Here is a 12,356-nt window from a genome sequence, read left to right on the forward strand (position 1 = left end):
TCACAAGTTAACTGGCGATGATGCTGAAAACCAAAGGATAGCCCCTGAGAGAAGTCAAAGCTGTGTTCACTCATTTCATGGCTGGGGGAGCAGAGGTGGCTGTTGCTTTGTTATATCTTCCTGAGGAGGTCTAAGAATGTATGATTATTATAGCGCAACCCCTGGGTTAGTCTTTAACAAGTACATGGTATCCCTAGAATATCCCAGAATTTACCTTGGATTTTATTAAAGACAGGACGCTGCTCTTGTAAGGGTCTGGAATGTCAGGATAACACTTGTCCTTCAACCTAGAAAACCAATGAAAATTACACTGAATTTTGCAATAGCATGGAATGGTTAAGAGTGAGAAACCTGGAGTCAGATGAATCCTTGCTTTATCACCCGTAACTATAACCTTAAGCAAGTTTTTTAACCTTCCTAGGCTTTAATTTCCTCACTGGTTCAGTGGATATCATTATGGTAGTGATGGTGTCGGAAAGATTAAGTGAGTTGTTATATGTAAAGCACTGAAAACATTGCCAAGCACATGGTAAAGTGAGATATAAATATTAGCCGTTGCTATTAAACAAGTGTTGCAATATTTTCAAATAGTTTCCTTATGTATTGTTTATACATCTGTTGATGTGTCAACAGCTCATCTATTGATAAGATTATTCAAAAATTTTCATATTTTTACCAAATCTTCTTTGTCCTTTCCTTTCCAGCACTTTGCCTCATATGATCCAGTGTGATTTCTATTTTATTAAATTTCTTTCTAGATTTTTCTTTGACTCTCTTCTTGGATAAAACCTTCCCCACACACTTACCACTGACTTTTTAGGTAGCAGGCGATCATGATGACCAAAACGCAGAAAATCATGGGGAGAATGATGTATATCAGTATATGGGCTGGAGAAGGGAAAAGAAAGGGATGTTTTTAGTGACTGCTTTTCCCTCAAAGGAATAAGTTTTACATGTCTGTTATTTCTCAAAACTCTATTTGTGCAAGATTTCACTAAGAGTGCTGTCTGACTGGTGGGGAGCAGGGTGATGAGACACCAACCAGCCAACACAGGGATGCATTTGCCCATAATACTTGCAGCTCAAACTCATTTCCTCTCCTGACAGAATGGATCATTACTTCCCATTCTTCACTTCCCTCTCTGTATGAGTATACTCCACCCCCTTGACGTACAGGCTCAGCCATGACTTGGTTTGACCAATGGGAGGTGACTAGTGGTCACGCTGGTAGCTGAGTTGAGTGTGCTCATTAGAGTTGGCTTGCTTTTGTGTTCCTGTGATGCACTCTGAGCAGAGCTGGTCCCTCAGAGCCACTGTCCTTCAACCTGAGCCTTAGGGAACTAAAAAACTACATGGAACAAACCTAAACGTGCCTGAAGCTTGGAGTCCCACCTGGTTCAACCTATATCAGCCAAGCCAGGAGCATGAAAAGACAGATTTATTTCTGTATGCCACTGAAATTTGGAGGTATTTTTGTTATTCGTTGTTCAGTCACTAGGTCGTGTCCAACTCTTTGCGACCCCATGAACTGCAGCACACCAGGCTTCCCTGTCCTTAACTATCTCCTGGAGTTTGCTCAAACTCATGTCCATCTCATCTTCTGTCGCCCCCTTCTCCTGCCCTCAATCTTTCCCAGCATCAAGGTCGTTTCCAATGAGTGGGCTCTTCACATCAGGTAGCCAAAATATTGGGGCTTCAACATCAGTCCTTCCAATGAATATTCAAAGTTGATTTCCTTTAGGACTGACTGGTTTGATCTCCTTGCTGTCCAAGGTACTCTCAAGAGTCTTCTCCAGTACCACAAGGTATTTTATTACCCATTAAAAACTGAGTAATGCACCCCTTCTAGTTAGGGTCTGATAAAATTACCTAAGTCATAACCTAGGTAATTATTCTACTTTTATTTCTCAGATATACTAAAATACGCTATCTGTGATTTTCAAACTGTTCTGGGACTTAGAAAGTTTCTAGGTCATAGATCAGTCAGATTAGCTTCACTCTTATCATATGTTGTGGGATTCTGTGTAACTTTTTTTTTCCTTTCATGAGTTTCATCTAGAGAAAGAAAGAGACAGACAAAGACAGAGAAGAAAGGTTTAAACATTCCTGATCTAGACAAAGTCCACAACTGTGTGTGTCATTTGTCAGTTTCCCAGGAACTCCTAAGAGAAGAGTTTTGATTTGGAAAAACTCACAGTATTCATCCGGAGTCGTGACCTTTCTGAAGTCATCCAGGGGACCCTCACCAGCACTTGTATAAGAAGTGACGAGAAACTCATAGACAGATTCTGGCTGTAGGTCTTTCATGACAAATGTCTTTTGATCCGGGTTGTCAATTGTGTATTTGCAACATACTGAATTATCTGTTTTTTTTTAAAAAAAAAATTTTTTTAAGAAGATAAAAATGATTAAGAGTGTAATAAAGATCTTGCGAGACAGTCAGGCATTAATACTTCTGTGGACTTGGTACTGCCAACATTTCTAAACCAAGCTTGCCAGAGCTACTTAGAGTACATTGCGATAAGCTTTAACAAAGTCAAAAAAAGGAAATGAGGTTAGCAAGCAAGTTTCCTAAGCAGTAGTAGGTTTTCTTAAGGAGTTGGGAGTACTTCAAGTGCGTCTAAAAATACTGGGCCACATTGTTTTTAAGTAGGTTAAAATCCTGGCCCCCATCGTCCTGTCCACCCTACTAATTTAAGGACACTATCAGATCATTAAAGCATGTGAGCACAGAAATCAGCCTGGACACAATCAGAGATGGCTGGCAGCCTTTCCAATTATTTCAAGTAAGGAGATCTTGAAACTGTAAACAGAGTAAAAGACAACTAAAAAGTGTCACCTGGAAGAACTGTCTTTTCAAATCCCCGGTGGCACTTCTCCCCTGCCTTGGATTTCAGGTAGACATAGTACCCTTGTATAAAACCAGTTTGAGATTCGGTGGGATAATCCTTCCAACTCAGAGTGAAGGAGTGGGAGGTCAAGTTATTCGGGACCACTTGAGGGTTGTATGAAGGAGCTAAGAAAGGAAGTTGCAATAACGTAAGAGTCACAATTTGGAAGCAGTTTCAGAGCATTCATGTAAACTGAAGGTAGAACCACAGCCCACTCTATAGGTGCTTACGCCAAGTGAAGGACTCTTATCTTTTTCTCTGATTTTGTTCCTGAGAGCTGGGAAGAAACAAGCTTCGTCTTATTCAAGCCTTGCCTCTCCCAGAAGTAGAAATGGATGCCCAGAGAGATTCAATAACTTGTGCAAGGTCACACAGCAAAAAAGAAAATAAAGGCTTCCCTAGACTTTTTTCCATGCCTGAATTCTAAACAGTGTTTGGGAAAATGAACTGATGTGGGGTGAAGGGAGGAGGAGGAAGGGTTATGTTTGAAGAGGTCAGGGTGGCTTTGAAGAGCTTTAGTTCCCAGGCAGTGGTAACACACAGTTGTCCAAGTGTAGGTGTGTGTGTGTGAAGTCGCGTCAGTCATGTCTGACTATGTGCAACGCTATGGACCTTAGCTCACCAGGCTCCTCTGTTCATGGGATTCTCCAGGCAAGAAGACTGGAGTGGGCCACATTCCCTCCTCCAGAGGATCTTCGCGACTCAGAGATTGAACCCACATCTCTTAGGTCTCCTGCCTTGATAAGAGGGTTCTTCATCACTAGCACCACCTGGGAAGGCCCTGTCCAAGTGTGGGAAGAGTTTATTCTGAGGCTGCCCTGAGTCTGTTTCAGCACATAGGCTAGTGCACACCTGGCCTATGTCCGCCAACACACACAGAAACACCCCTCCTGCCTGTCTGGGACAGCACCCACTCAATGGAGAATACTGAGAGCTGGTCTGATTGATGCAAGGTAACCAAGGACCCAGCCGCCCAGCTCCCAGCGGGTGTGAGACCCTGGACGCCAAGAAGCTAAATAAGCAACCACACGAGAGGATCAAAACTTGCCCACGTTGCTGGTGGAATTAAAGTACAATGTCTGAAAGGGGCAGCAATTTCACAGTATATCTGCCAAAAGTCTTAAAAACTGTATTTAAGAAGTTCAAACGTTCTGGTTCGAGTCTTCTACCTCTAGGACTTTATTTGAAAACCATTATCAGAGCAATGGACAAAGATTCAGCTAAAATGATGGTGAGTCAGATAAGGCATAAGGGGATTTGGCCAAGAAAAAGAGAGAGATTGACTATTAGAGACTGCAAGAAAATTGAGGGTGAATTTTATAGTTTTTAATTTAAAGAAATTTTAATCATCCTAAAAGTCCAAAGATGGGTGATTTGCCATATGCAAACCATGAGGCAGTTTGCAGTCATAATGACTGATAAGTATTACTTAGTGACGTGAGTCAAAAAGGACTTTACAAAACTGCATACAGTAAGATCTGATTTTTATATAAAAGTGTATGCCTATACTGAGAAAGGACACACACAAAACATTAACTCTGGATATGTGCCCTTGGGTGGTAAAATCAGCAAGAGTTTTGTCTTCTTTTGCATAACATTTCATGAATTGTCTTTAATGAAAATGTTTTATGTTTACGATTTAAAAATAATGTTTTAAAAAACCCAATGGTCAGAATAAGTAGCACACTGAAAATTAGGAAAGATGCTGTAATTTTCCTAAAGCTGAAGCAGAGAGTCTCTGGGTTGTCCTGAACAAGTCTACCCATGGACACAGTAAATGCTTTAAACTTACCCAGTTCCTCTAAATAGCCAGTTTTTTTCTCTAATAAACGGGCCATCCTTTTTGTAGAAATTTCATAAATTCTGAAGTTGTAGCGAACCCCTGGTCTAAAAGCACCTAGAGAAGAAAAGTCAACAGATTGTCAATAACACAGGATGACATTCTCTTTACCTCTGAAAAGGAAAAGGATGAAAAATGAATTTGGGTCCCCTTAAAAAATCCTCTTCCTCGGAGTTTCTGCCCTTCATCTCTACCATCTTCCCTCCTTCCCCTGAGCCCTGAAATCCTCCAGCATTTCTGACAAAGGGGGACTGTTTTCTACATCATCCTCTCAATTAAGAGCTCTCAAAATGCCCTTATCTGTGTGCACAAAACTGGGTGCAGAATTCAACCAGAACCAGAAAACCATGTAAAACTCTCTTTTGACTCTAAATCTCCCGTCAGCGACTCACCCTTTCTCTGCCCATGAGAGGCAAGCGCCTGGAAGATCTGCTTCCAGTAACTCACTTTCTCCTCACCCCACACCTCTAACACTGCTCAAGACAAGGGAAGACTCCTCATTGCCGCCAGCCACCCGAATGACCCCACTGGGCCTCATCAGTCACCCTCAAGTGGTGGAGTGGTGGTGGCTGAGTCGCTGAGTCATATCCTACTTTTAGCAACCCCATGGACTGTAGCCCATCAGGCTCCTCTGTCCGCTGTCCGTGGGATTTCCCAGGCAAAAACGCTCTAGTGGGTTGCCATTTCCTTCTCCATCACTCTCTGGACCGACAATTCCCACATCTCCACCTTGTGCCCAGCAGATGGCGCCACTAACCCACTGCTCAAGTCACCAACCTAGGCTCCTTAAACTGCTACACTTGCAACCTGGAAAAGTCAAACCCAGTGTGGCGGGCAAGAGACCAGGCTCCACAAGTTGCATTGAAACTGAAGGAGTTGATAATCAACTCCCATCAACTCTACTCCTGTGTCTTCCAAATCCACATCTTTGCCTTTGTAAAAGCGCTCAGGACGACTGTTACAAAGTTCCTTTGCTATTCATTTGAGACTGCTGGTTTAGAACGAATTCATGAACCTTATGAACACCTATCCAGCCTTACATCTGGATGGCTCTGCAAAGTAAATATAAAGATCAAAACTTAGGACACGTCACTGCAAAACTTGAACTCCAAGACCCACGCGGGATTTGGAGTTACCAGTGAGCACAGAGTATCTGAGATGGTCCAGAAATCCTAGTTGAACCAGGTGGATGGAGCGAGATGGTAATACAGAAGGTTCTTCTTACCCGAGCTAATGACTGTGCCTGTGGTGGTGGGTCCTAGGTTTCTCCACTGGGGAACACAGGGCAGGTTCTGGGGACCGTCACACCACTCCACAACGTAACCTGTGGCATTTCTGGATTGGGGTTTCCAAGACATGGGAAACCCATCCTCTGTACCATTAACTCTTCCTTCTTCAACATTTTCTGTATGTTACAAAGAGGGCAATGCTTCACATTTAATTAATCAGACATTCTGCAAAAGTATCTAAAGAAAATAAGCTTGAAAGTGTTGTGTGTCTAGCAGGCCCAAACCTTCCCTCTGTAATTGCGACAGGGCTTAGGATAAAGGCAGGAGGGATGTTTTCATCAGGTTTTTCCTACCTCTCACTCCCAATAAATATTCACACCCGCCCCTCAAATGTCCCTTGTCCTGAGAGAGCCAAAGAAACATCAGCTCCTAAGAGGGATCAGCAGGCAGGACTGCTGGTGGAACAAATCAAGCCTCAAAAGCTTGTTTTTACTAAGAACAGTTCTAAGATTTTTAAAGTGTTGTTAAAAACAAAGGCTAAAGAACACAGATTGGAAAATGATGATTGTCGTGCCTACATTAATGTCTAAAATATTTATGCTCTGCCTTTTAACTGAAAAAGTAGTTGACCTTTGACCTAGAACTGTGTCTGGTACTTGATCTACTTTCAAAAATTATCTGTTGAATAAGTCAGCTTATTCCCCCACACAATGCTGTCTGCCCTGGAATGAACTCCTGTCTCCAAGATGTTAGGGGTAGAAACTGAGGTGACTGCAGAGAAAAAAAGGAAAAAATGATTCACATACACACTCAGTCAGATTATGGAAGCATGTGACACTACTTATGACCTAGGATGCTGCCTCAATGTATTTTATGCACCAGGGTAGTCTTCCTAACATCTGACAATTGGACAAAAGGTGATGGTCTCAATGGACTACAGCTCTGCTGACTTCATGCAGGTCAGTCTAGATCTAGAAGGATGAGAACTTCTGTTTCCAAGGCTGATTCCACAGCCTTCCACTGTTCAGAAGGCAGTGGACCCAGGTGGTCAGTTGAGTGAAAGCAGACTCTGATCAAGGACTGGGCCTACAAGCAGCTGTTCAGAGAGGCAGCCAGTGTGGCACAAGCAAATATGACATGGGATGGACTTAATACTCTAAATGTACTTCTTGTTTCTCTGCAATTCACATTTGATGAGGCATCTTTTCTTTTATCTGGCAATTCTAATTACAGCTGAATGTTGATGAGTGCTATTAAATTTTCCAGAGCACCAAATTATCATCCAGCTGGGAGCATCCAAACAAACGTGCAGCCCCAAGTATGAGGTCCGGGATTCCCCACGAAGGCTTGTGTCTATCCTACCCACACAGCTTCTCTGTCTTTCTTCATCAGAGACCCTAATCTCTTTCCTGTTGAAGCAGACATTTTCCGCTTACTCACATTGACTATAATTTCACCCCAAACTTAAAGCATAACTCTCACCAAGCTGCTTCTCTAACCTTGCAAATATGTCTGGAGAAGTGAAGGGAAAGGCAAAGAAAAAGGGAATCTTTTCAGTCATTCACACTTTAGCATGAATTGGCTGAACATCCTTGGTCTGTCTCATAGCACATCAGTGACTTTATCCACTCTAGAGACATAAGAATGTGGACCATATCAGAAGGCTGGAAAGAGCCTCACAAGGGGATGGAGTAGGTTCTGAAGGCAGGGCATGAGGAAGGAAGACGGGGTAGGAACCCACAGATGGGAAGACCCCAAAACGGATAATAGTGTTTAGTAGAGTTGTTTGAACTGAGCCTCACTGGAGGTATTGTTCTTTTATCTATCAGCTCCCCTAGGAGTGAATGAAATGCCCACCTTTTCTGTTCTGTTCCTAATAAAGACAGAATACAACCATTCACTTCCTTCTCTGATACAGTTCTTCAAAAGCAAAGATTATGTCAAGTAACTCCTTAGTTTTTCTTCTGTGGCACAATCCCAATTTCTTTTTCTTACTTCACACACTGGATGGTTCTTAACCAAAGTAAATAAGACAAAATAATAACACCCTCCAATCTAGCCCATTTAACCTAAATGTAAGCCTAATCTGAATAACAGGTATAAAGCGACCCGACATAACCCCACAAGCAGGGTCTGACGATTTTTATAGCAGTAACTGAAGGGTGACATCATTGCAAGGTTCACAGATGAATTTAGGATGTCTGTGGGGTGTGTCCAAGTGTGCAGTGTCTCAGAGTGTGTACCACTGGGGGCAGGGTTAGTGCAACCAAGCTCCTTTCATAGCTCTCCCAGGAAGGACAGTAACACCATTATTGATTATACATGTAAGGTCATTTCCACCTTGTTTGGACTTTCACAGGCTAAGTGTTTAGAGAGTTATCATCATTTATTCCACAGCTTTGGCAAAGCCCTTTTCGAAAGATGATGTTAGTTCTCCTTGTGGCCAAGACTGACAAAATATTTTGCCATATAAGAAATGCAACTCATATTGCATAAGCCACAAAGCATGTTCATACCAACTCTAACTCTGTTAGGACTATTTGTTTGTGTTGCATTTATTTGAATAAAACTTGAGATAACTTCCCAAATCAGTGGAAGAATCCCTGGAAGGGAAATGTCCTGAGCCATGGCTGAAATCTTCCCACACCGAGGAGGACCGTCCCAGAAACCCACTAACATGCCTGGACCCAAAGAAAATGACAGACAGTGTTTGGCAGCTACATCTTTTGTCTCTCCAAACTACGCTTTCCAATGTATCCATATCTACCAAATACCACCATCAACATGTTCCTAGAGAAGAAAAACAAAACCAAAGAAACTCACCATTTCCAGGATGTCCAGAAACGGCAACTGTGGAAGCTGGAGAAGGGCCCACGCTGTTGTGAGCTGTGACGTGGATCTGGTAAGAGCTCTGATTGAGGGTTACTTTTGTGCTGTTGGCCGGAGCAGGGACAGAGCGCGCCTCTAAACTGGATGGTTCATCAAGATTTTCTACAACTACATTATAGAACAGGATCTTCCCGTGGGTATGCACTTTTGATAGAGGCTGAAAAAAATATGGACAATCATTTCAACATGGGCTTCCCTCTGAATGAGAGTTTGCGTGATTACTTTCTCATCTTTTCTCTCCTTTGATTGCCTTATCCACACACACACACACACACACACACACAGCAAATTAAAACAGTTTAAGACAGAAAATAACCTTCTAAATAAACCACACTTGAAATCAGACATTCTATTTTAACTAAAATTGAGTAGAGAATAGGACCATTTGGGGGTGAGCTTAGGAACATATCATGTCCAAAGTGAAGTCACTCAGTCGTGTCCGACTCTTTGCGACCCTATCAGCTGTAGCCTACCAGGCTCCTCTGTCCATGGGATTTTCCAGGCAAGAATATTAGAGTGGGTTGCCATTTCCTTCTCAGGAGATCTTCCCAACCCAGGGATTGAACCCAGGTCTCCCGCATTGTAGGCAGAAGCTTTACCATCTGAGCCATCAGGGAAGTCCTATCATGTCCAAAGGGTGACCAGTTAAGGAATCGAGAGGAAGGGGGTTATTTAGCCTGGATTAAAACACACTTTGTGAGTACGGACTCAGTCGGTAAAGATTCCGCCTGCAATGCAGGAGATGCAGGTTTGATCCCTGGGTTGGAAAGATCCACCGGAGGAGGAAGTAGCTCCCCACTTCACTACTCTTTCCTAGGAAATCCCATGGACAAAGAAGCCTGGCGGGCTGCAGTCCATGGGGTTACAAGAGTCAGACACGACTTAGCAACTAAACCACCACCACCACTGTGAGTAGAGCAGGGGAGACAGGAGTAACCCCAGACAGGAGGGGGCTGGGCTCCTGGAATGCCTCCCTCCACCAGCTGGGTCACCCCCTGGCCCCCAAGCTGTGCTTCCCCAGACTCAGGGCCCACGGTCCCTCTTTTAGATGATCCTCCAGGTTGCAAAGAATTCTCTGTCCATACAACCTTAAGCCCACTCCCAAGGCCTGAACCCCCAGCCAGATAGTGCCCCCTGATGTGTGCACCCCCAGACCTGAGATCAGGCTGGGGCAGCTGTTGGCTCGGGGTGTGTGGACAGAACCTGCCCGTACAGACTGGCGCATCCACACATGTGTGAACAAGCCCCCTGATGGGGAGGACCAGAGTGGAGGTGGGAAGAAAAGTGGGGTGGGCTCTGGCTGGGGGCCAGCTCCCCCAGCATGGCCATGCTTTAGCACTAAACATGAGGAATTCAAGAGCTCTGAGTGGGGTGTCCCCGGTGGCTCAGATGGTAAAGAATCTGCCCGCAATGTGGGAGACCTGGGTTTGATCCCTGGGTTGGGAAGATCCCCTGGAGGAGGGCATGGTAGCCCACTCCAGTATTCTTGCCTGGAGAATCCCCAAGGACAGAGGAACCTTCAGGGCTACAGTCCATGGGGTCGCAAAGTCACACACGACTGAGTGACTAGGCACAGCACAGCATAGCCAGTATTCTTGCCGGGAAATCCATGGACAGAGGAGCCTGGTGAACTACAGTCCATGGGATCAAAAAGAGTCGGCCACGACTTGTCGACTAAATCACCACCACCACCATCTCGACACAAACCAAGCCTTCCACGTTGTCATGAAGGCATGTTAGTCAACACAGAAGGACTAAATTGATTTCTGTCACAATCTTTTAGCTTGACTTATAACTTTCAAATATAAATATTCATAATTTTTAAATATGGTATATATTTCTCCAATTCTCATGCCCTGGGCCCTGCAGATGTTAGGGGCAGGCCTTCGGGGAAGTTAGGAGATGCAGTTCTAACCATCGAAACCAGCTACCTGGGCAAAGCAAGAGGTTGCCGAGGAAGGAGGCACTGGTCCAGTGATTAGGGGTATGGATGCGGAGCGGGGATTCCCCAACCAGGTCACAAATTCTAGTGGATTCCTGGGAAGAGCCCTCCCAATCAAAAGACTACATCAGTATCTAGTCTCGGTGAAAAGTACATGACAAGCAAAAATGTCTTTCTGAACCTTTGGCCTCTTACCTTCCAGAACAAGGTCACCGTTGGATGTCCTGACACAAACATCACATTTCTCCAGACATCAGGCGCCTCCAATGGAGCTGAAATTAACCAAAGGAAAGCTCCTGGGTCACACATGGATGTGGAGCAATACTTTCAACCTTCCTCTAGTTCCATCAGTAAAGTGACCACGGCCAGTCCGACCTGAGGCCCACATCTCGGTTTTTCACTCTCTGTGATGTCTACCCACTTGGTCATGGCCACACTGTTCACTCCTCACGAGGGGCAGGCACACAGTAGGTGCTTTACAAAAGGGCTGCTACATCGGAACGGGACGTGACATGGGGGCCTTTGTGAAACTCAAGCCTCAGAGCTTCTAGAAGCCACCAAGGAATTTTGGAACCCTGCGTCAGTCCAATGCTAGGGGGTGAGTTAGGCAAGAATCCTGCATCAGTCCAGTGCTAGATTAGTTAGGCAAATTTCCCATTTCTAGAATTTCTAGGCACAGCAAACCATTGCTACTTCCTTGCCCCTCTGGTGGAGGCTGAAGCTAGACACCCTCAAGCGGAGCCCAGTTCTCCTGACTGCACACTGGCTGGCCACTGGCTGCGGTCAGAGCCTGGGACCCCTTCCTTGTCCCCCTCCTCCCCATGCACGCCCGTCCCCCAGTTCCTGGTCTGAGCCTGGGGCAGCTCCCTGTGTGTGGGCCCTCGGGTCACTGGCTGCAAACCCCCCCACTGCCCACCTCTCCCCACTCTGTTCTAGAAGACCTTGCCTCCTTGTTATTCTTGCCACTAAACTGTAGACCAGTGATTTATGACTGGATTCAACATATCTCTGTGCAAGAAGAAACTGATCTGCAACATAACATAAAATTTTAATTCTCTGCTTTATGAAAATATAGTTTACAGTCCCCAACAACCAAATTTTTTAAAAAATGAAAAATTTTTTTCATATAGCTGTTAACACTTCCTATTCAACATGAAGGTGACTGTATATTTTTAAAATCTTTGCCACCCCATGGATGGTAGCCCGCCAGGCTCATCATCTGTCCATGGCATTCCCCAGGCAAGAATCCAGAGTGGGTTGCCATTCCCTTCTCCAGAGGATCTTCCTGACCCAAGGACTGAACCCAGGTCTCCTGTATTACAGGCAGATTCTTTACCATCTGAGCCACCAGGGAAATCTCTGAAATTGAAGAGACTCCTTTTTACCCCCTGTAGTTGCTAACACTTTCTAGCACAACATAAAGGTGGCCATATATTTGTAAAATCTATTAAGAGGCAGATTTCAATTTGCTAAACTAGCCATCAGAGACGCCAATATTAAGTCAAAAACGTATTGGAAAACTCAGGCACCATACGAGGCCTCAAGCTCAGGGCAGAATCTTCCGC

At 44.4% G+C, this 12,356-nt stretch overlaps 1 protein-coding gene across 3 annotated transcripts in view; it reads right to left on the reverse strand.

Moving 5' to 3' along the window:
* The window catches only part of OSMR (oncostatin M receptor), a 62,416-nt gene that overhangs the window by 2,258 nt on the left and 47,802 nt on the right, over positions 1-12,356 (reverse strand). For all 3 annotated transcript variants that reach the window (XM_043488870.1, XM_043488872.1, XM_043488871.1), the window contains 8 exons: positions 10,987-11,063; positions 8,784-9,006; positions 5,957-6,136; positions 4,684-4,788; positions 2,840-3,016; positions 2,196-2,363; positions 807-888; positions 215-287 (listed from right to left, as the gene is read on the reverse strand). In XM_043488870.1, coding sequence (XP_043344805.1) covers positions 215-287; positions 807-888; positions 2,196-2,363; positions 2,840-3,016; positions 4,684-4,788; positions 5,957-6,136; positions 8,784-9,006; positions 10,987-11,063 — 1,085 coding nt within the window. The remainder of the gene's footprint in view (positions 1-214; positions 288-806; positions 889-2,195; positions 2,364-2,839; positions 3,017-4,683; positions 4,789-5,956; positions 6,137-8,783; positions 9,007-10,986; positions 11,064-12,356) is intronic.

Source organism: Cervus canadensis, chromosome 16 (genome assembly GCF_019320065.1).
Source record: "Cervus canadensis isolate Bull #8, Minnesota chromosome 16, ASM1932006v1, whole genome shotgun sequence".
Lineage (NCBI taxonomy): Eukaryota > Metazoa > Chordata > Mammalia > Artiodactyla > Cervidae > Cervus > Cervus canadensis.